At 37.3% G+C, this 24,409-nt stretch overlaps 2 protein-coding genes across 11 annotated transcripts in view; one reads left to right on the top strand and one right to left on the bottom strand.

Annotated features, from left to right (window-relative positions):
• Positions 1–2,613: 2,613 nt before the first annotated feature.
• Positions 2,614–4,087, top strand: GPR68 (G protein-coupled receptor 68). Its single transcript, XM_009971339.3, has one exon. The coding sequence runs from the start codon at positions 2,973–2,975 to the stop codon at positions 4,047–4,049; it is 1,077 nt and encodes a 358-aa protein (XP_009969641.1). The 5' UTR covers positions 2,614–2,972; the 3' UTR covers positions 4,050–4,087.
• A 2,211-nt stretch (positions 4,088–6,298) lies between these two features.
• Positions 6,299–24,409, bottom strand: part of DGLUCY (D-glutamate cyclase) — a 48,924-nt gene continuing 30,813 nt past the window's right edge. For all 10 annotated transcript variants that reach the window (XM_042791028.1, XM_042791030.1, XM_033010537.2 and 7 more), the window contains 6 exons: positions 22,084–22,344; positions 21,484–21,583; positions 19,556–19,704; positions 14,530–14,649; positions 13,286–13,437; positions 6,299–8,619 (listed from right to left, as the gene is read on the bottom strand). In XM_042791028.1, the coding sequence (XP_042646962.1) occupies positions 8,476–8,619; positions 13,286–13,437; positions 14,530–14,649; positions 19,556–19,704; positions 21,484–21,583; positions 22,084–22,344 (926 nt within the window). In that variant the 3' untranslated portion in view covers positions 6,299–8,475. The remainder of the gene's footprint in view (positions 8,620–13,285; positions 13,438–14,529; positions 14,650–19,555; positions 19,705–21,483; positions 21,584–22,083; positions 22,345–24,409) is intronic.

The raw sequence follows: 24,409 nt of genomic DNA, 5'->3' as shown, positions 1-24,409 counted from the left end.
CCTTCTGCTCCTTCCCCCTGAAACAGCCCGCTGCAGCACTTCCTCCAGGAGCAGGCAATGTTGTTGCTGTAATCATGAGTGTGTATTATCTTAGCATAATGTCATACCAATAGGACTTTTGCTGTCTTCTTTACATCCTGCATTCTTGCAAGACTTGTAAGCTAAACAGAAATAATTTTTACAAACATGTTCTCTGTGACATAAACATAATATAATAAAAACATTTTCAAAAAACAGTGCAACTGTAGAGTGCACCTGCTTTTTCTCATACTGTGATCCATATTGACTCAGTGGGTAACACTGGACAAAACTCAGTGCTGTCGAATTATGCTAGACATATAAAGACAGTTCAGACTTTTCAAAATTGTAGACAGCTTTTGAATTACTCTTTGGCCTTATCAACAGGAAGTGGACGCTTTTAATTGGTAGATTAGATGATAGGTAACGGATTTTTAGGCATTTTGGACTATAACTAGATATGCCAGTCATTCCGTACAAGTCTATTCTTACATGTAAAAGTCACCAAATTATTATACGGAAATTAAATAATATCAAATAAAATCTCAAGTACAATTGTACTTGGCCTGGAGCTCTGGATTGGAAAAGATGGGGTGGGGTAAGTAGGTTATCAAACCGGCCTCAGCAAAGATTCTGTGCACTGTCTTTGTGCGTGTGGAGCCTGGTCTCCTATAGACAGAAAAGCTGCATGATGGTTATGAAGCCATTGAGAAGTGCACAGTTCACTGAGTAGTATTACAGGAGAGCCAGTGGCCCCTAAGTAACAGTCCTTTGGGAAAATGGTACCTAATTTAGTGATTAATTTCTGCTGTACGTGTCTGCACTGCTAATATTATCATCATTATTCCACGGGAAGGTTATGGCAATCTCTTGGAGAAAGCTTCAGACTGAACCATAGGTATCTGTGACTGGGTCCCTTAAGCAACCTTTCTGCTGCTGTGCTTGATTTATCTGTAATAACTATTGTGCCACCCACAGTGGAGGGGGTGAGACTCTTAACCCCACAAAGGAGCTGCGTGAGAGTGAGAGGAGGAGAGGAGAGCTTGCTCAGCGCTAGACTTGACCAGTCTTTCACACTAGTTGTGTTGGACAATGAAGTTAGACGTTTTGAGAGAGATGAGTTTATGTTGGCCTGTTGTTTCATGACTAAAAGTACCTGAGATCCCCAAGAACACTTCCACCAAAACCGGGGCTGATGTTCTGTCTGTTGGTAAGAAAATAGGAGAAGCAAAGGAATGTAAGACATGTTCTAATTCTTAAATTTTTATATGTGTCCTTAAGTTTGCTGTGACTTCTGTGGGACTGCGCTACACTGGGTGAAGCTCAACACTGAAAGTCTTTGCAGGTTTGGTCACTTATTTCAGGCAGGCAATTCTTTTCTGGCCTAAAGAAAGTGATTTTCTTTACAATTTCTACAGGAGTAAAGCCCACCACTATTTTGAAAAAACAATTATTAAAAAAAAAACCTGACAGCAACATCCTCAAATGCTACAGCTGACAGTAATTTTACTGGTCATCTTTTCATAAGGGTTCTGTTGGAAAAAATTGTATGTTCCTAGACAGGACAGAAGATGATGACAAGAATACCGATTAGGATAGCAAGCAGGAAAAAGCAACAAGGGCTTATCTTTGCCCCTGGATAGTGCTGTCTCCTTTTGAAACCATATTAATTGAAGCTGTAGGAAGAGTACACAAACTGTTAACCTTAGAAGAGCATACACTACAGCGGTGCACTGTTAACCTTACAAGAGTACACACTACAACAGTGCGTTTTCTTGGAAGAGATTGAAAGAAGTAACAGTCTCACTGTTCTGCATCATCAGGTAAAACACAGATCCTCTTCAGACTGGGCACAGTTTGCCCTGCTGTTTACCAGCCCTGAGTGTTTATGCCAGTGTGAACATATCTCAGGAGGTGATAAAATGCTGAATGTGATACTTTGTTTAGTCTAGGGTTTAATCACTGTGAGCTGGCTCAAGGCTGAATGCTTGTCCTAGTTGAATTGAGTGCTAACCTGTTGTCAGCTGTGATGTTTGTAAGTGTCTTAAATAGTAATATTATAGTGTAGGAATGGTTTGTGTGGGCATGTGCTTGGATTATAGAAGATTCTTCAGACAAAACCAATTATATTCATATTCAATGAAGATGAAAAGGAAAGATGCAAATGTATAAGTAGTAACAGAAAATGAGTGCTTTTGAGAGTCCATGGTGAATAAGGATTCTGAAATTGCATATCCTGTAGGACGAGAATACTTATGGTGTCCTCCTGACAGAGAAAGACAGGTAGCTTTCAGGATTGTGTTTGCAAATAACTCTAAGAGAAGAGACTGCTAAAAATTCCAGCTTTTCATCCTGATGGGTTGAACTGCATATTCCATACTACCTTGTATCCAAGGGAAATTTAAGAAATTAAAATTAAAAAGAAACTGTTTTGTGCACCCTGCATCCTCTAAGGAAGACTGAATGGACTGCTGGTTTGCCAAGACATGTTTTCCATTGTGGACAAATCAGATTACTGCTGTTGTATCCCATCTGCAAAACAGAAATGTTATTTCTTCAACTTTTAGATATTTGCAAAGCTAAAGTGACAAACGTTTGTAATTTGCTTTGAGATTCTTGGGCACAAAATTTTCTGGTACTTTTTTGGTAAGTACTAGGGCTTACTCATATGAATAATGATTTCCCAGACAGGCTTTATCTTCTATCAAAGACTGTAAGAAACTTAAGGCTAGGAAAAGGCAGCTTACTGAAAACCATAATATGTATTTGACAGTCATATCCCTTCTGAAGATTTGCATGTGTTTTACCTTCAGGTTTATAACATCCTGCAGCAAGTCATCACTTCAGCCTAAAGATCTGTGGAAGAAATAAGTAATACGTGAAAGTGGATGAAATTAAATTTTACATCTGTTCACTTGGGACCCTGATGAGTGATACACGGGGAGAAGTAGAAGATGGTGAATTTCACAGAGAATGCAACTGAGAATTGCACTATTAATCACGATATCCACCAGACATTATCCCCTGTGGTATACGTATTTGTATTTATATTAGGCTTGCCAGCTAACTGCCTGTCCCTGTACTATGGGTATTTACAGATCAAGACTAAAAATGAATTGGGTATATACCTTTGCAATTTGACTGTAGCAGACCTGCTCTATATATTTTCTTTGCCTTTTTGGCTTCAGTATGTTTTACAGCATGACAATTGGACATACAATGAGCTGCTGTGCAAAATATGTGGCATCCTCTTGTATGAGAATATCTATATCAGTGTGGGCTTCCTCTGCTGCATCTCCATTGACCGCTATCTTGCAGTAGTGCACCCTTTTCGGTTTCAACAGTTTCGGACAATGAAGGCTGCTGCGATTGTGAGCATTGTTATCTGGACCAAAGAAATAATGACGTGTTGCTTTGTCTTTACGCACGGGGAGATCAGTATGGATGCCGAGAGCCACGTGGTGTGCTTCGAGCATTACCCCATCAAAGAATGGGAGCACAATGTCAATTACTACCGTTTCTCTGCTGGCTTCCTTTTCCCCTTCTTTCTGCTGGCCTTCTCTTACTGTGGGATTTTACGAGTTGTCCACAAGAGCCACGGCACTCAAAAGAAGAAGAAAATACAAATTAAACGACTGGTTTCAAGCACTGTTTTCATTTTTTTAGTTTGCTTTGGACCATACCACATCCTACTTGTGGTTCGCAGCTTGTTGGAGAACAACTGCTCTTTTGCTGAGAAAATATTTAATATTTACCACATTTCTCTCCTGTTGACTACTTTTAATTGTGTTGCTGATCCAGTGTTGTACTGTTTTTCCAGTGAAAGCACTTACCAGAACTTTGCCAAGATGCGGGACTCTTGTTTAACATGTTTAGGGTGTCTGAGGACTGAGACGAAGGAATCCTATCCGCTGAATGCGCCAGAAACTCCCAACAGGCCACAGCATCAGCAACAGCCAGGGTTATTACAAATATCACCCGATGATACTAGAATGAAGGACTCCTCCACAACTATCATGGGTAGCCTATAGCGCTCATTAAAGAAGAACATTAATCTAAAAGCTGCAGCTATGGTCCTGCTCGTGTATCCATCTGATTTATCCATGTATTACAACAGTGTTACCTCCCAAGGGCTTGTTAGCAATGCAGTACAGTGAGGTCATTTCTGGAGGTGCTTGGACCTTGGCAATAGTGAAGAAAGCCCACGCTAAGTCAGTTCAGTTACAATCACGTGTCTGAGGTCATTGTGGTGCAACTCAAAACCTGTTGTCTTGATGACTGCATTGACTGGAATAAACTAGTACTCGTGGTGTGTGGTTCTGCTGAATTTGTCTTTAACTGCTTTCTGTTTGCTCCTGTAGCATCTAGAGAAATTAATTCTCTACAAGCTGTCGTCATCTGTCGAAAAGGTTGGAGGCAGAACAAATTAAATGTCCCCATATGTACTTTCAAAAAGAAAAAAGAAAATAAAAATGCGTTTCTGCAACATTTCTATAACTCTGAAATAACTTCTCCTTCAGCCACTTTCAAGGCCTGCAGAGACCATGCCAGAACCAACCTCCTACAACAACCAATCCAATAATTTGAGGCGTTCTGGGAGAACATGCACAAGGAACTCAGCATCTGCAGAGAGCTTCAGTTTGTTGATTGACTGTTGAATCTCAGACTGTTGTACTTCATCATAAGGCTCCTGTTGACTTCCAGAGGTATGAGAACTCTTGGCTCTGATGGGGATAAATAATTTGATCTGGTGACTTGGAAAAGAACAGGAGGTTGGCAATACGTGAGGCACTTTGAACCCATGTGCTTCTCTGAGTCACTGTGTTCAAAGACAAATTTAGTTACATCTACATTCTACTACCCCTTGCTAAGGTTTTGATTGTCCTTCGCAATTCGTGTGTCTTGTGCAGCATAGACCATGCAGGCAAGTAAATAACAATGGATTTGTCAGGGAAACTGTTAAATGGATTCTGTTTAAACTCTGTTTTCTCTCATAGGTACTATAGATTGGGGTTTGGTCACTGCTCAGTAAATACAGTATCTGAAATGTGATGTATGAATGATCTATGTCTCCTGGTTTAGACAGAAACAAAACACAGGAATAAGCGGAGTTAATGGCAGTTAAAGATGTGGGAGTTGTGCTCTCTAGTATTGTTTCTACTACCATCTCCACTCTAGGGTTTTTTCCCCTTTACTGTAGTAATGAATCCCGTGTGATTGTTCTTTGTGGTCTGCTCATCATACCTTCTTGTACCTGTAGCTGTTACACCATGAATATTGCCCTGTCCTTTCACTCCTTTGGTTTCAAACCTTTGTTGAAACACCTCTGTTTCTGTAACCTGGAGCTGATAACGTCTATAATCAGTTTTGTTTTGTTTTTGTTTTTGTTTTTTTTTTAATGTGAAAAGATTCACTAGACAGACAGCCTAGTCCTGGTATCTGAAGTATGTCGTTGTAACACAGCTTGGCTCGTCATCAGTTTTTAAAATTAATATATTCTAACAGTTTTCTGGAAAGCACTTTGAGAGTGCAATATTAGAAATAATTAGGGGATGTGTTTAATAAATAATGTTTTTATTATTTTCTTCCTATATTTGTTCCTTCTGTGTTTGAAATAATTATCATATGGCTTTGACTCACAGTTTCTATTTGTGAGACTACAGATCCTCTCCTCCTTCCTCTTGCAGAAAGGATTCACGTCCCCACTCCCTGGGGTGGATTAGGTTTGCATAGGTTAACATTTGGTTTGTTTAATTATTTTCTATTTCTTGTATACTTAGACCAGTCACCAAGCTGGATTAATTACCTTACATATGCATTTTTTTCTTGTGACTATTAGTGCTGTTTAGCTTCACTTTTCTTCTCCTGTCTGTGTCAGCAGGGGTGTAAGGCAGGGACTCCCCCCTCCATAATGCCCTGCTTGTGTGTTGTTGAGCACCGAGCCAGCTACTTGCACTGCCATGACCTGGCAGGCTGTACGACACACACAGAGTTTCTTCTAGGATGAAATATTTGTTGTCTTGTTTATATTTTACTTCTTTACAGTTACCCATCTTGTTTAAATTAGATGGAATGCAGAGCATGCCATGTTACGTTGAATTGTCATCTGAGGGATTAAAGTTTATTTGAGTTGGTACTTTGATGTGGTCAGCTTTTGGTCAGCTGCTGCAGTTTAAAATCAGATGGAAACTTGTGTCAAGGAGTCCAGCATTCTGCTACAGTTCTCAGCAGTTCACCTTCTAATCTGAAAGAGAAGAGGGGGTGTTTCTTTCTTTGTTTTTCTGTTTTTTATCTAAACTGTCTATATGATAACTGTTAGGCTTAGACTGCACAACTGTAACCAATATGGAAGGAAGGTAACCCCCGCTTAGAGCATTTCTTTCCATCTCAGCCGGAATATAGTCAATCAAGGGTCCTACTATGGTTGCTAGAGATACCCTACATGTTGATACTGGATTAAATACAGTGCTTGGGATTGAACACAAGAAGGGATTTTAAAAACACACATTAGAGGAAAAAAACAAATAAATTATTACATTTTTTTACTTCTTAATGAAATCTGACCGTGAAAACTTGTATTTTGGTGAAGAAAGAGTAAAAGCTTACTAAATGAGGGTTTTTTTGACAAAAGTCAGTGTTTGGAAAGAATAATATACATTGCACCTGTTGGTGTAATATGTCAGTAAGCTACTGACCACATAGCACACAGGGAAGGAAATCAGCTGCCTTGTTTTCCCAAAAAGACATTTTTAAATTCTGGCAATTTAGTTCTGTGGGTTCTGTGCAACAGTGAACATATGCCATTCTGATGGGTTGTTGGCTTTGGCAAAAAGTTTAAGCCTTCATATGAAATATTTTACTTAATAGTTACAGTTTGGAGACTTCTAAAGGAGCTATTTTCTAATTGTGAAATTTCAAAGATAGTTTTACTGCAACATCCCTCAAGAAGGCTTAATGGCTGATCCATAAAATCAACATTGGGTGCTTTGGTGAATCTGAATGTTTAGCAGCAAGTCTGGCAATAAGATTTCTTTCTCTCACATGCGTTCATCTGTTTTAAGTCTTTAAAGACTGTGTATCCTCAAGGATTTCAGAAGATTAATGTTCAAAGTATGCTGGTATATGTGGAACAAACTGTCTTTTCTCATTCCCAAAAAGTTATGTGTTTGTCTTACATAAGAAAAGGAAAATAAAACTCACCTGCCAGAAAGAAAAGTAGATACAAGGTATTGCTGACTGCTGGAAATCCACTGTCCTTTGGAAAAAGCAGTGGCTAAACACAACTGCCATTCTCATCTTGTTAAACACAATGGTTTGATGCTTGCCTTTTGTACCGTTATAATCATTTCATGACAGCTAAAGCATCAGTGCCTGAGAGGTGCAGTGGAAAATTTACCCTATCCTCTCTGCTGCAACGGCTGACAACTAGCAGAACTTCAGCCCTGACACTCATCGTGAGTTAAAATAAAATTACAGCTTTAAATGACAAAAGTCAGGCACAGTTCACAACCATTTGTCATGTAGTGGTTTGGTGTTAGTAGGCTTTTGAGATATTTAGTTTTGCTTCATTTAATTTCATCAGGAACTGAATGTCTATAACTGGAATTCATCTCAATGTTAATTTACATAATTTTATTTCATACTGAATGCAAATGTTTTAAAATTTCTAATCATGCTTTAATTTCTAAGCATTGTTTTTAATCACTATTTATGTATTTAATTCATTTATTCTTAACAACAGGATACCCTGAAATGTCTACACCTTTCTGTATTACCCTTCTGTATTACAGAAAGGGACAGAATATATAAATGGCAAACTACTAATACAAAGGAGGCAGATGGTAGAGCCTACCTTTTACAGGGAAGATCTGCAACGCTGCCTTTATTTTCATTAGCTCAGTTAAAGCTCTTCCCTTATCTCCTCACACTTCCACAAACTATCCTCCACCAAAAGGAGACAGTGTTAGAGAAGCGTGCAAGAGGGCTGTATTTAACAACTTTCACTACTGTAACAGTGACTGGGTTTTTTTGTTTTGAACATCCCCTCTCCACTGCAGCTGTTTTCCCCACCACAAGGTATTTTTAAATCCAAGTTGCTACAAGAGTTACTTCCTGTTACAGTTATGAGGTTAGTAAAACAGGAACAGCAATGCAATAATATTTCATTTTAATGACATGCTTTCTTTGTAAAATCCAGATCACCTCTTAGTATTTAATATAATTTAATATCCATTATCCATTATAATATTATAGAAAAGAAAGGTAGACCAAATCATCGTGATGGTATCCCCTTCTCGCTTCACAGAGATGTTGTAAGGGTAACAATGAAAGGTTGCGCATGCCAAAGATACCAGAGATGAAAAGTAATCTTTTTCTGATCTTTTATACCTTGTGAGAGCCTAGGGAATAAGGAAATAACATCGGAGCAACTCTTGATATAGCAATCATTAGGGGCAGTCACTGCTGTGCTTCTTGCAGCAGCTTTTCAATCATAAGTGAATGGGTGTTGTAGAAGGGCAGCCCGTCCACCTCCATCTCTAAACTGGCAGTTTTTCCACTGCGGACCCCATGCTTCACGAGTGTTTTCAGAAGCTTTTCTTCCTTAAAAAACAAAGAAATATAATGTAATTAAAATCCTGAATCAGACAAGAGCATTCATCAAGACCTTTATTTTAATTCCAGGGGAGACTGACCGCATCCTCCATATTTGTTTTGACAGCAATTTGCTAACATCTTTTATTGTCTTGTCCGAAAGAATATGTGTAGCATCTGGAACACAGAGAGTGTCAAAAGGCTCATATTCTTGACTGCTGTTTAATTACTGAATAATATTATTGTTCTCCACGGTCCCTCAAACAGCACATTATTGTCAATTCAGAAACATGAATCCTTTTTTGCCTGGTTTCAAGTTCCTATATTGCACAAATCAGAATGAGAGGAACCTCCACCCAAAGTACTGCAAAAAATCACCTGTCACTTCCCCAGCATAGCAGCTGGCTGCAGATGAAGTTTCAAAGAAAAAGAACAAAGGGGAAAAGAGGATACATCAGGAAAAAAGGTTACAGAGAGTACCTGAATGGGCTGTCAATCACTTCCCTGCATCTTCTGTGATCTCTGCATGCCTTTTGCTCTCTGTCCTCTTTTTTCTATTGATTTTATGAGAATTCTGGTTGCTTAGGAAAGGGGTGGGGAAAAAAGAAAACCCTGGAGTTGTTCTTCCTTGGAATTCTCTGAAATAGCATATACTTTGTTTAGAACTGCAACTCAATCTCATGTTTATAACAGTTATTTTCTTGCTTAACAGTAATGTAAGCAGATAACAAAGCATGTTCCAAGTTGAGCTGTTAAAGCACAGAGGGAACAAAATCCTCAGTTGCGAGTTACGGGCCAGTTAGCATTGAGAGATGAAAAGATGGGATAAAATAAGCTCTGAAAAAACACTAGTTCTATGAACAATGAAATTAGAAGACCTGGTTTTAAATGGACGCATCTCTAGCATAAAGTGCTTTGCTTTTCATTTGGTGTGAAATGTACCCAGTAAAGCTCTTTCTACTGTCTTAGCATTTACTATAATTTATGTCTCTAATTCTGTTAATAAAAATCTAAGAAAAATGAAAAGCCAAGTCACATATTAGCTTCCCCCTGCCCCAAGCCTGTGGTAATTTACATAAGACCTTGAAATCGTCATATACCTATCTCTTCTTCCCTTCCCTTGCTAGGAATGCCTTCTCTCGTCTCCGGTCTACTGCTCTCTTTCCATTTGTGTGAGACAGGAATCAATACTGAAACAACCCTACCAATGTCATTGACAAACAATTCTATAGGTTTAAATACTTCTTTGATATTCCCATACAATAAAGTCTTGCAAAGTCCTTTATCTACTCACCACAAATTAATGATGAAAAAATTATAAAGTTAAGATGTCTAATATTCTCTTATTATATATGTTAGGGGTTTTTATGGGGAAACTTCTAAACCATAAAGAATGCAATAGCTTTAGAGCTGAATTTGGGAACAATACAGCTGTATTTTACATAATACAGTATATGGTAAAACTATAAACATTTCTGAAAGAATTAAGGTATATACTGCATGATCAATTAGCAGGGAATGTATTATATTTTGGTAACCTGCTTTCTCAATGCACTTTATAAAGATTTGTCTTCTATTTCCTGGTAATACATCTTAGCTCTTAGCTACAAGAAAGTTAAATGAGGCACTGGTTTTCTATTAAAGAAAAAATACTCATAGTTACATGGTGTCAGTCTTGACATCATGTAACAATACAGCAATTATACAGCTATAGAAGGAAATTAACTGGATACATTAGTAGCATAAAAAGTGCTACTTCATCATTTATAAAATTATAAATATACATCAGCTTATATCATATGAATGATCACATATATGAATGCAAATATAAGCACCTGATCTTTCTGCATGGAAGAGGTTTTTCTTAGCACTGAGTTATCTATATGCAAAGTGTCAAATTAGATCCCTCGTGTCACAGAAGAGACAACTGAAGTGGATATGCAAAATGTCATCTCTGATTTGAATTGTTTCTCCTACATATTTAAATGTTAGAGCTCTCTGATCTGCTTACACAGGAAAAAAGTCTTGCTTACTTAATACTATATAACTACGTCTGATAAACTGTATTCTATCATCAAATGCTATTGTTTCCATTAGTAAGGAACATATACAATGTACAGTACGCTTCCTTAGCTGTAAAGTGCTGCAATTTCCTCACAGTTCTCCCTTCAGTAAATAATTATGCTGGGAGTGGGGTAACCAGAAAAAATAATCAAATTAATAGAAAAAGAACTTGTTAATTTGCACTTTATTCAAGGAAAAAACTCCCTTATGAATGACAAAGCAAATAAAGAATATTAAAAGAAATGTCCCTTCTTTATATATTGCTCATTTATAAAGTAGTTCATATTCTTATAGGTCATAATTTCAAAAGAAATGCTATACAGTTCATTGCTTACCCTTAATAAAGAGTTGAGTAAAAGAACAACTGTCTGATATATTAATCTGGTCATGAGATGGAAGGAAATGACTGTAGGATGTTTAGCATTAGCTACGTTTGGATATGTATGAATTAATATATTTCCCTGTGGTCACTTCGGTATAGAAGTACTATGAACAGCTGAAAAATCAAACAAATATTGTATTAACCAATAAAATTATGATTAAACTCCAAAACTGAAAGGTAAGTAAAGATTGTTTAGATAAAATTGTTTCTTGCTCATCAAGTTCTCAACAACGAGCAAATGGTTTGGAGTATCTGTTATTAAAATGTATGTAAAGACTAATCCATGCACTTAGAACAATCTCAGCATTCTGTTCAGCGGGAATGGAGAGCTCCACAGTTCTGGGGTTTGTTGCAGTGCAATTCTGGCACTGGTTGAACACAAGGCTGCAGAGAAATAACCTTTGTGTTTCAGGGGAATTCTTCATTTAATAAATATAATCTGTAGTTTTTGTGGAAGAAATGCCATTTTCTGAAGGAAAATAAAATACATTATAAAAAAAAAGCTATATGGTGCATAGGCACTCCTTCAGGTGTTTTCTTTCCAATTACAAACAGACAAATATGAACACCGAGGTGGGTATGTGTGGTGGTGCTCTTTATCTTACTAATGTAATTCTTATAGCATTAAAAGAAGATGGATTGGGCAGAAAGTAGCCATATAAACATAAATGGTCTGAATTTTTTTTTATACTAATGGAGTCTGTGAACATTAATGTGTTCAACCCTCTGCACTGTTTACTGTTTTGTGATTTATAATTAAAGATATCATATTATCTTGTCAGACATTTTGTAACTTTCTCTCCTCCACAAAACTGTTTCCATTAATTTTATCTCAATAGATTTTAGTATTGCACTCTCAATAGGCCATTATTGTATCATTATCAATATTCCCAGCTGTATAGCTTAGTAAAACAAAACCAAGAAGGATTTCCTGTACACAATACCACATTTAATTACAGTATCTCACTACCAGGAATTTGGATCATAGTAGTTTTTAGGATACATTAATTTAAAGTGCAAAACCAGTAGATGTAATGGGAAAAAAAAAAAAAAAACAAACAAAAAACCATTGAAAAGTGAAAAGTAATTAATCAATTTTTGGAAAAGATTGCACTGAAAGGTGCCATACTTTTAAGTCAAAGGGTAAGTGGCTATATGGCTATGCTAAACATTGGGATCAGTTTCAGTTTTATGACCTTTAGATGAAAAATCAAAATAGTAAGAATTAGAAAAAAAGTAAGACCTACTCTGAAATACTTAAGAAGTACTTTGTTAGAATTTCACGCAGAACGTACTGTCATCTCAGGAGAAATACTCCACTGGTTGGGGACAACAGATCTATGGCAGACAGATTACATTTTGCTTAGCATTCTTGGAGCTCACAGACTTAGTGGTTTTGTCCAAGTCTCTATAGAGGTACTCTGCCAATAAAACTGAAGTCCGAAGTTCCTAAGTTATTACAAATATGGTGGAACAAACCTTACTTGATCATTGAGTATACATATATATATATTTTTTTTAAACACTGCCAATTAAAAATAGAGCCACGTGCTTAGCAGGATAAGCACAGATCACAGTCATTTCTCACCCCTCTCAGTTATTTTACTTTTTCTAAGTCTGAAATTTTTGCATTCCCAGAATATCACACTCTTCAGAGCTGCATTAGTCAAAACATATTTTAAAATATTCCTCTGCAAGTCTTTCTCCAAATTTAATTTAGAAACATTCAAAACTAATTATAGAAAGGTTCTAACATAACTAGAAAAGGTGGAAAGTTCAGAAGTAAGGTGCAAAGATCAGAAGTGTGGAGTACTTCCGTATTAGAAGTGTGACTTTTGATTTTGGAAGAGAGACATCTAAAGGAGGCTACAACAGAGATGTATAAAATCATGAATGATGCTAAGGAAGCAAACAGGATATTTTAACCATTGTATCCCAATAGATGGATTTCTTTCACTGTCCATAAACTTGTGGCATTCTCTACTGCTTGAAGTTGCGGCACACAAATGCACTAATTTTTAAGGATTTTTATGTTCAGTCTGTTTTGAATTCTTTGCAGAATATTCTAAGTACAGTGTGGTTACTCGTTCACCACGGATTCCCAAAAGTTGCCAAAAGACCACGTGAAAGCAAGCTGTTGAACTGGACTAGGCAGCATTTAGCAGCTGGTAGCCAATTCCATCTACAAGTCACAAGCAAACCACAACTCCTTGCCCCTACAGAAATTACCTTGGTAACCGATGGCAGTGCCGACTGCCAGACCATCTTCTTTGATAACTGTGGAAACCCAACAGCTTTCCTCAGGTACCGATCGTGTATTTCACAAGTGCTGAGAATATACAGGGCGCAAGCAATGGCATAGCCTCCCCAGTTAGAGACCCCTGCAAAAGAATGTCACCATGAAACCAAACGGTAAGAAACCCAAACAGCAGTTATTGCGAAGATACCTAACCCGCATAAGTCATTAGGCACATACAACCGAGTCTCGTGTAGCAATGGCGGGTATGAATTAAACATTAACATGGATTTGGAACATTTGTTTCAGAAATACACAATTGTTTAACATATTAAAATGTTTTTCAGTAGTATTTTAGATTGAGTTTCTGCAAGTTTCCATCTAGCTTAGTTTGCAGTTTGTCTTTCCAACAAAGCAAAAACTCAAATGGGCATGCTCTAGAACACAATTCCCCTTGGCTTAATGTGAAGTCCATGCACTGTGAGGAGCTGTGTTACAGCCCAGTGTCCTTTGCTTTGAACCATGCAGAGGTAGAAGATTTTGCTAAAGTATCATAAACCAGGCAAATTGCTGGTTTAGTATCAAGAGTGTTAGATACCTAGGTTAGAAACCTAGAAACCTGTGTTAAGTACAATATGGACCATTCGCTTCATAAATCGGTCCTTGCTGAACACATCTCTTTCACTGCAGATTTGATTTCATGCTGGTTATGATGTTAGGGTAGAACAGAATTTTAACTATAGCATTCAACTTTTGTTATACATTAAGAATGTACATCTGTCCTCGAGTGGCTGTTGAAAGGACTTCCCTCTCTTCATGTAAGAGCAATACGACTGATGACCCTGACCAGTGTCACACCCATAGCAGCTCATCGATTGTACTGAAAATTCATATGTGCATAGACATTTTAATTCCTACAGAGTTTCCTTCTGCAGCCTTCTTTGTTATTTTATTTAAGGTGTGATTTTTAAAGAATATTCAGGACTTGCCCAACATTTCAAATTAAATGCACTTTCTTCATGGAACATCCTCAACTTCCAGTCATTCCTGCTGGAATTGTAGTTGCTTAACTACTCAGAAAATTGGCATAATACAGAGACAAATTTGTTCACTAATGATGGCTTGGTCATACAAAGAAAGAGCCAATACAAATTAGTTGGAAAGACAGATTTTATAGTCAATATCAATTTTATACTCAAACCTCAACAACCGTCCCACCGCCCAAAAAATCCCTTACCAGCTACAATAGTAAAATCAGCTTCAACATCACAAGCTATAACGTCTCCATTTTTTATGTGCTTCTTTACAGCATCTTTTACTTTGCCCATTCCTAATTCATTTCCTCCATCTCCAACACCTTTATTAAAAGAGAAAAAGACCGGATGAGTATGAACCCAGCATACAACTAACAATCCATTTAGAAAGCATCCAGGGTCTTCCCCAGAGTCGCTGTGATAGTTCATAGCTCCATACAAGATGATTTATACTTTTTAATCACAAGTGTCTAAAAAGAGAAGACTGTGAATGAAATAGCTGAAAGCATCACTTATCACATGCTAACCTGTAAGTGTATATATGCAATATATGCTGTATTGGTGGAGGCATAAGAAGTTAAAATTATCAAGTGCTCATGAACTGCAGATAGAATTAAGACAGTAAACTTGCTTATGGAAGGCCTTAAATGAGTATTCTATATAATGCATTGTCATAAATACATAAGGACAAATAGCAAAAGAAGATAGAAAACAAATCCAAAATAAATGTGAGAAATTAGCCTATTAGTCTGTAATAAAGCAAGCACAGAAAACTTTGGTTTGTTAAAATCTTGAATTTAAAAAAGAGCTTCAAAGTAGCAACTACTGCAGAAGTATAAACAAAAATATATGTAAGGACTTTGGCAGAAGTAGGACTTGCCGCACTGGCAATCTGTTTTACAAAGATCACTATCATTGTGCCACAGTGTACAGAGAGCCCAACTCTGTTATTACTGTTTTCATTTTTTCTAGTAATTTATAAAAAAAAAATAGCTAGTTTGTTCTGGGTTTGGGTTGTTTTTTTTGTTTGTTTTTTGTTTTTTTTTTTTTTAAAGTGTTCCAATATTCAGGGTGTAGAGCCTTGATTTTTTTGTTGGTCAAGTAAAAACACTAAGCATTTGTCTCTGATTTCAGTAAAATCAATGGAACCTATGCCATTTCAGGAAAATTTTAGGCAACCTTATGTTTGGGACATAAAATTGTCATTCAGAGATCTGAAGGTAAGGGTAACACATAAACTAGCACATTATATGAAAGCTGGATAGTATAAAAAAAACAACCAACCAACCAACCAAACAAAAAAGTCCATCTATTTAAGTGGAAATTATCATTTTTCTTTCACTTGTTAGTCTAAATGGCATCCTCTCAAGTTTGAAGATTTTATAGAAAAATCCTAGTTAATGTCTGTGAAAAAGAACACTCAAGAGCTGCAAGTCCTCACTGGAATGTATCGTATTTGAATTTGAAATGTGACTGTGCTCTAATGCATAGCATGTGTTACAGGAGAGAAATTACAGTATTTATAATTTACACTTCAAGCCCTAAAAACTGATAAATTTAACACTTTTAGTAACTGCATAAATATCTCACATAAGCCTGGAGCAAATTTCTTCTTCAAGTGAAATCGAAAGTCATTTCTCAGCAGCAATTTTTTATTTAACTCCTTAAGTCTATACAGTCAAGGAAAACATAACTGAGTGACACATAATTTACATAAAAGGATTTGCCATGGAACAATTAATCATTTTTCTTATCTGCTTTAATAATCTGATCACATTTATTTTGTTGTTGGGATTTAATAGTGCTTTCTAAAATCTGTTTGTAGTACTTTTCAAATCGGTAATGACATAATCATGGTGCCTCTATCATCATATATAAATGTGGTAGTTACTGTTTTGTAAGAATCCACACGATGTTTTGATTTTCAAAACCCAAAATGTTGCTCTTAACATTCTTTAAAAGACCTAAAATGAATTCTCGTGCTTTGAAGATCATCAAAAGTTTCTCTAACTGAAGGATGCTGATCCGTTGCTCAGCGGTTTTTTTGTATCAGCCTTGCTTTGCTTTTTCTTGTCTTTGTGGAAGCCCTGTCACCAGGATGGTCACACAGTTAGTAGATCGACTGCTGTGCCTGGATCCCATTAGCGTTACAGTTAATGGGAGGAAAGGAAGACCACCCTGAAAATTTTCCTGTACCATTTGGTTTTTTCTTCCTCTACACATCAGCAGAGGACTACATTTCACTGTAGACTTCCAGAGTGAGATTCACCTGACAAAACGCTGCCGTCTACGCATGAGCCAGTCAGCTAGACTTTTAAAGTCAGCAGAGAGAAACAGACCCTTCAAACGTTCAGTTCATCTCACCCCAAGGCAGACATCTCAAATATAGATGTCTGAAAATAGACAAGATGAATCCTCTCCTCCTAAAGGTCTGAGTGCTTTCCAGGAAGAGGAAAAATTGTTCTGTCAGATTTTCCACGCAAGTTTTCACTGATTACATTGGTTTCTGAAACTATGTTCATGAAAAAATGCAAGAAACATCAGTCTTCTGTGCTAAAAATCATTGTATGAAAGGGAAACATGTGTGACCGCATTTTTTCATGCAGTACTTTGGAAAGCTTTTCAGTAGCTCCTATATCAATAGCATATAGCTATGTCAATTGTATGACAGCTATAAAAACAGCATGTGGTTTCAGTAGCATCTCTTAATCTTTTATTTCAGTCTTTTGTGAAAAACAAACTCTTCCAACCTCAGTCTTCCATGTCTTCTTATTTTGTATATTCCTGAAGGTTGCCGCTTACTCCATGACATTTTATGGTATTGGTACCCATACAATTGTAGGCACTGTTCATGAGTTGTCTGTGGTCAGACTCCTAGATCAGATTTTTTTAAACACAGATCTTGTTTTAAATGCAAAACTTGACGGCAGTCAATAGGCATGTAACAAATGTTCTAACATTTCCCCTCTCCACCTACTAACAGTACTTCTTGCCACTGAGCAAGACTATACGAAGACTTCATTAAGGCTGAAAACTTGATCTTTCCAGTAACCTTTTCTGCTCTATAAAGTTATCTGAGTACTCTGCCTTAACGCTGTACGATATTTGCATTTTACCTTGGAACTAGACATATGCCTCCAAATTCCTACTGACCATGAAGAAAGTCAAAGATGGCTTCCCGCCTCCCCCCAAAATTTACTATAATCAGTAGCAATACATTATCATCAGTAATGAGAGACAAGACACAAAGGCTATAGCCCAGATTTGTGCCTTGTTAAGCTAGGCTTTGTGGAAATATACTGAAAAAAACAACAGCCATCCCAAGAAACTGTAATCAAATTTTTTAAAAGACACAAAAAGTTAGTGTGATAAGCAAAATAAGAAACGTTAACTAGGTAACAGACAACATAAGAAACAATTACATTACTTTTCTAGAGATACACAATTAGTTCTCCAGTGTAAAATATCCATGTCCACGAATTCCACAGGAGATCAGAGCAGATACCTTCATTACCTTTTGAAGCCTATGACTTGTTAAGTCATTTTCTATGCAGACATCTCTAGAGAAAAATCACAGCAATGGGACACAGTGAATCTGGATAACTGCTTCTTTTCTTCTTATTCACAAGCCTGCGATATTTTTAATTAATGACATTTCATAGTATATTTGAATATTCAGAGAATGTTTAAAACTAACTAAATTTTGGTGAACAGTTTCAAATTTCCACCTTGCAGAACACTCCAAACTCTGCCAAATCAACAATATACTATGAGCTGCTCTGGGAGATATTATAAGAGATTATGGTATTTTCATTAAAGGAACCAGGATGTGATTTTATGTAAGTAGCTGGATAGACCAAGTCTTTGTACCAACAATCTAAAATCAGGGACAAGAATTGAAATAAACTGCAGCAGATAAAGCTCTGAGGCATTTTGCTAAACATCTTTATGAAAGAGAGTTTTTTCTATCCTTATTCAGTCAATCTGTGGCTTCTCTGCTGAGATTTCCAACAGAGTGCCATCTAGAGTGCTACTTTTTGAAAGTTACTCCTTAGGAATAGGAAAAGTCTTGAATTAAATGTAAATAAAATGTATTGCAAGGTTTAAGATAATACAGTGAACCCTTCTGCTATATGGCTTTTAAATTATTCCAATACGGTGGAATCAGACTATGCATTATCTCTGCAGGAGCTCTCTAACTTCTGTGAAAACATTTGAAAAACATCAATACTGAGAAGTCAAAGTTCCCGTGCTTTTGGTAATACTTAGGAGTGAGTCCACAGCACTACAAGAAGAAAAAAAAGCCAGATCAGCAGACATGTTCTGATGTGAAGGAAATCAGCCTGGCATGGGTTCTTATTTCCAATTTTGTGACGCTTATTTCAAATTCTGTTTCTAATACTTATATAGATTATCGATCTCCCAATTCTGTTTTGGGGCACACAGTGTAGCAGGAAGCATCTGATTCTACAAGAATGTTGTACAACACTTTATATACACACCTTGATCTATGGCATATTTTTTCAAAACCAGGCACAAGTAAATTTTCAGGAAAAAAGGGATTATCAACAAAAGAAAGGAGTGCCGTGTTGACAAAAGCATTCTCATTAGACGTATTAGTCAATGCAGATGTAGTTTAGGCAGGAAGGACAACGTACTCCTTTAAAGATTATTACTGTATATGTATGTTTTGTTAGAGAAGGCACTATTATAGCAGATGCAAATATGCAATCCCTGCTTAAGAGAATGTACTGCTCAAAGACAATATAAACTAAGATTCTATCCAGACTGCTGTTTTAACAAAGGCGTAACAAGCATAAAAACAACTATAATATTTTAATATATAATGTTTCCATTCAATAGTAATTTGCTTTCTATGTTGCCGTTCACACACAAAATACAGAATACAGTCAGTGTCAAAAACTACACTTAGAGAAGTGTATGTATACACGCTGATGTATAGGTAATACACACATGTGGGCTTGCTTTTTTTTTTTGTCCTTACATAAGTTTGAAATGAACTCCTCCATTTTTTTCAGCTGTGAGAACCCTTCAGTAGAAACTTGTCGTTTTTCTCCAGCAACGGCCTTTTTAGATTCAGCCACGGCGAGCAGCTGCAGCCCGCAGGCAGTTATCCAGCACCTGCCTCCCGCTCCCCTTCACTCCCAGTAAGGGTTCCTGTCCTGTGCTTCTCTGGCTTCTGAGAGTATAACACAAACTCACACGTACCTGTTGTTGTGACTCCTGGAATGGTTTGTGCAGCTAAAAATAGTTCATCTATGGGATCCACGAGATGTTTAATGTTAACTTTCCTGGCATTGTAATAATTGCCATCAGCAGCCATCCCAGCACGTTCTATTGCTATCAGGTGATCAAACCTGGTTAGAGAGGAGTGAAAAAAAACAGAGGAGAGGAATCAAAGCTGTGATTTTCACACAGCAAAGTCTTCTGTTGGCTGCTTCTCCTGTTGCGCTTAGTTCTAATTTTTGACCACTGGGATTCAAGGTAAAACTTGGATACTGTTTTGTTATTTCTGGATGTAGTTCTCTGTAGTTTATTTTCAAAAGTTAGCCTAGTTTCTTTGTACCTTTAGTGCAACTTCCTCAAACCACATTTGCCACCCAGAAATGGAGAAGTTCCCCAAATCTTTCTAGCCAACAAGCTTTTGGGTCAGCCATCTGGCCTTGCTCTGGTTGGTGTTAAAATACATAATATCTTATAAGACATTAGTCTCTATAAGTGTTTTCAAAGAAAACAAAAAAGTGGCAAATTAATGATCATCAAAATCCTTGTTAGTGCAGATACAGTTTCTGCTTAAAGTACATTGTCTGGCAAATAGTCGTTTGTTTCCAGTTAGGGAGTTTTTTTGTTTGGGTCTTTAGATTTGGGGGATTTTTCTTTAAGTCTGTGGCTACTTTGCTAGTTATGAAAGTAGACAGATGTACTGCAGATGTCCTACATGTTAAGCAGAGCTTTAGTACCCAGTTCTGCCACTATATGTTAGAATTAAGTTATTTTGCTTTTGTTTCTCCAATTTTACTCTCAAGAGGTTACTAATTCTGATGAATAACTTAATGTTCTTGTGGGTGGGTATCTACGGTGATTCCAGAGACTTTAAGCAGGTTAGTTGTCTATTTTAAAGAAATACTTACTTTAGCTTTTTGGGACTGTGGGATCAATTAAAATAGAAACTGGCATAGCTATAAAACACATTTTTAAAGCAATATGTAAAAAATTAAGATGGTATCATGCATGCTATTACAACCACAACAACAATTATAGCATACATTAATCTGTGGAAAGAAAACGGGAAGTGATGGAGCAAATAGCAGAGTGAAAGATCTTTTTATTAATGAGAACAAAGTGAAGGCAACTACATTAAAATGCTTTACAGGGAAAGATCAATAAAAATGAGCAATGTATGCTTAATTAAAGGAAATGTAAGTTGCCTGCTAAGTAATGAAATGTGCACACAACTACTTAGCATATTCTCCTGTGCATTAACCCTAATCACACACTTTGTAGAAATTTGAATTTTTGCCCAACATTGTATAGTCAACAAAGCATATGCAAACAGCTCAAATCAATAGAAAAGTGCATGCATACACCTATAAATTTGGCTTTGGCTGCCCAAAGACAAGAGGATGATCACTTCCATACTCTTACTAACACATGATGTTTTATTAAATCAGGTCAGATTCCCCAGTTGTCAGACTTGAGCCAAAGCTCTAGAAAGTGAACACACTGCACAGCTCTGTTCCTAGCTCTTTCACAGACTCTGACATAATACTTCCTCTTTCTGATTTTCTCACTGATTTAAAAACTGGTATAATAATATATTGTGCGTGTGTGTATATACATCTATATGGAATAACAGCTGAAAAGCTTTTAGAAATTTTTCAAAGGAAAAGAGCTACTGATATATGAAGTATCATTTAGTTTTTGTAATCTAGAAATGCATAATTGCAGAATAACATGGAATTCTGTACTCTATGTGTACTCCAATACCAGTGTTTGGCTTCAGAGTTTGTTCTGTTCATTCCAAGTCTTAAGGATTTACTTGTAACCATTATGTCTTCTTACATCATGGTCATTATTTTTATTCTAACTTTACACAGTAGAGGTGTGATCCATTCTCAAAAACTAATTCCACATACCTAGGTCTTTCAGGATTTCCATTCTCACACAAAAACGTTAAAGCTGAATCTGCACTTTCACTTTGATAACTCAATAGAGGGATTGGTCTCTTCAGGATTCCTACAGGAAAAAATACAATTCAGATACTATGTACATTTTTTCTTTCTTTTTTTTTTTTTTTTATTAATGTGTGTTTGAGTAACTTTTTTTTTTTAAAAAAAGGCAGAACAGTTAGAATAGTAAGGACTTGGTGTCTTTACACTATCCCTTATAAGCTCCCTGCATTCTTACTTTATTTTAAACTCATTTGGATGTAGTGCTAAGTAAATGGAACCTTCAGATAGAAAACAGGTCTACAAGAAGAAGACCATACATCCAGAATTCATCACAAACAGCTAATCCAGAATCAGTACCCAGACACACAAGCATTAACTGAATGCCAGCTAGGTTTAACAAAATGTCATCGTAGCAACGCTGATCTGAGCTTAGAGGGTGAACTGTGGTTCATTCTCCTGGGGAAAAAAAAAAAAAAAAATTCCTGTACTAAGTGACAGTGAGATTGACTGACGCAAACCTTGGCTCAAATTGGCAAGATAAAAACTGAAAAACGTGTCTCTTACCTAGTTGAACAGCCTCTTCAATAATCTTTTTATTCAGATTCATGGCTCTCTGATCCGTTACTATGGCAACCTCTTTCTCCAAGACCTGCAATAGAGCTGCAATAGCAAGGGCTCCCGGGGGCCCGTCATTCTCTTCCGGCGGCTCGTAAGCGAAGTGGGTAGGAAATCCAGTTGTTATCAGCACTGACCGAGCATGGGAGATGGAGAGGCAAGCCTTCAGCAGCTCGTCCTGGCGGTGTAGATGAATTATACCCCGGTCTCCTATAAAGGTGTTTTTAAAGAGAGCGGTACACTTCAATACACTGTTTTCCTTTTGAAGGTTCTGTGTGGGTAAACCTGCATACTTTAATGACATAAAATGGGTTAAAACCAAAACAAAACAAAAAAAATAAAAACCTCTGGTCAAGGCAGGAATTAGGGTAATTTCCTCAGGAAACCTAGGAAGGTGTAGGATATGAGTAATGAAGATAATGGGCTGTGCTTCCAGGTTAAGAATTTCAGTTAACTGGATTTTGAGAATTACCATACCTGACATTCTTAGGTATTAGTGTAAATAGCTTTTTCTGAGAGCTTACTGCATATCGTTTGCTTTCCTTTGGCCCTCTGACCTGTGGTGACAGTCATGCTGGACCATGTCTAGCTACTGAAGCTAGATTGTGACTCAAGCATCCCAGATCTTACAGAAGTTTTGATGCAGACATCACGAGTAAGCTGGTCCTTTGTCTCTATTTAACTCTATCCACTTAGGGAAGAGCTAATTCCCAAATAAATTCCACTTAATGAAATGATTAACCACAGAAGTGAGGCTTCAGGGACATTGTAAGTTACCAGGGGACATCATAAACTCAATTAATATGGTGGTATCCAGGTTACTGCTAAAGGATCTTGTAACACCTTGTATAGTAGAGAACCATGTTATCTAACCGTGAGAAACAGGTGAATATTAACAGGTGTCTGTTCTCATGGTCCAGTCCCTAAAGAGGCAACACTGTGTTATCTCTGTGTGTCTTTGATTGTTCAAATGCTTCCTACCCCGTCTCCCTTCCTTGGCACTCGGAAACACAAGTTCACACCGCAGTCCTTTAGATTTGCTAGCACTCCAGAAAAGCACAGACACTAGTATGATGTCATGATATTCATGGGCTGATAGCGAGAGATAAGTCCTCACTATTGTCCTCTGGCCTCCTCACATCTTCATCTTTCTCATCTTTGCCCTCCATCCCCCCGCCTTCCCCAGCACTCTCCTCTTTTTGTCTCCAATTTCCCCTTTGCCATTTTCCCTCTGTTCCTCCTAAGCAACATACAGATAGTGGACACAGAAAAAAGTTCTGAACAAAACTTAAGTAACAGAAGTGGGGAATACTGGTTTCTGAGAAGTGGGGTATATTAACTGAGATAAAGTACTGTACTCTCCTTTAGCAATAAAATGAGCTAACTCTTGTTAGGTCTTGTATTTCTGTAGAGCATGGCATTGTGCCAAGCTGAGCTCCTGAGAGTGGGAAAAGGAGAGGCTTTGTGAGTGAAAATAAGCAGACCCAAACATAGGCACATAGCTCGAACCCGGAGCTTGGGAGAGCTGGGCTTAAGCTGTTTTCCACTACTGTCTACAGAGGATTTCAGAAAATTTATGGGAAACAGATCAGAATTTAAAGCAGACAGAGGGGACTAATTCAGTGTGTATTTTGGGAATGGTTGCGCTACTCGGTTTGCCTTTATTTCCCTCTCATCTTCCTTGTGCACACATGCAGCCCTACCCCTTGACCTTTGGTGATGACCAGAGGTCACTTTGGTCCATCACACACCACCTCAGCGAGGAATGTCAGCAGAGCTTGATGTAATCCCACCCATCAGAGAGGGATGTTTGAAAAGCACATGCAACTACTAGAATTTTCTGCTAGGAGCACAGTAGTCGTGAACATATGTAAAGAAATGTGCTATTTACTCAACAGTGAATACCCGTGTAGCTGTTACCAGCAGGCTGAGGTGCCCTGTACTTTATATACCAATTTCAGTTTTATTTAGTAACAGTTCTTATTCCCTGCGGACTCTCCAGTCTGCTGTAAAGACTGATGCTTCTGTGTACTTTGAGAGTATACAGTCATCCAGATCAGATATTCCATTACCCATAAGATTGAATGGTTTTGGCCAGACTCTGATATTAGGTATGGTAACAGAAAATGTAAGACCTAGTTATATTAACTCACTGTATTCCACAATTAATTTTTAAAATCTTAAAATTGCCTTCAGATTCTTACTGTTTTCTTGAACTTTATGAATACCCAAAAAAGCAGGATAGGTCATATCTACCTTGTGACAAAGCCACTAA

The sequence above is a fragment of the Tyto alba genome, unplaced genomic scaffold, assembly GCF_018691265.1.
Source record: "Tyto alba isolate M040663 unplaced genomic scaffold, T.alba_DEE_v4.0 Super-Scaffold_18, whole genome shotgun sequence".
Classification (NCBI taxonomy): Eukaryota; Metazoa; Chordata; class Aves; order Strigiformes; family Tytonidae; genus Tyto; species Tyto alba.
The sequence above is the reverse complement of the archived record's forward strand: the minus strand, read 5'-3'. Positions and strand labels throughout refer to the sequence as shown.

What these genes read in the sequence shown, in the direction of transcription:
- GPR68 (XM_009971339.3), top strand. Translation starts at nt 2,973, where the DNA reads ATGGTGAATTTCACAGAGAATGCAACTGAGAATTGCACTATTAATCAC.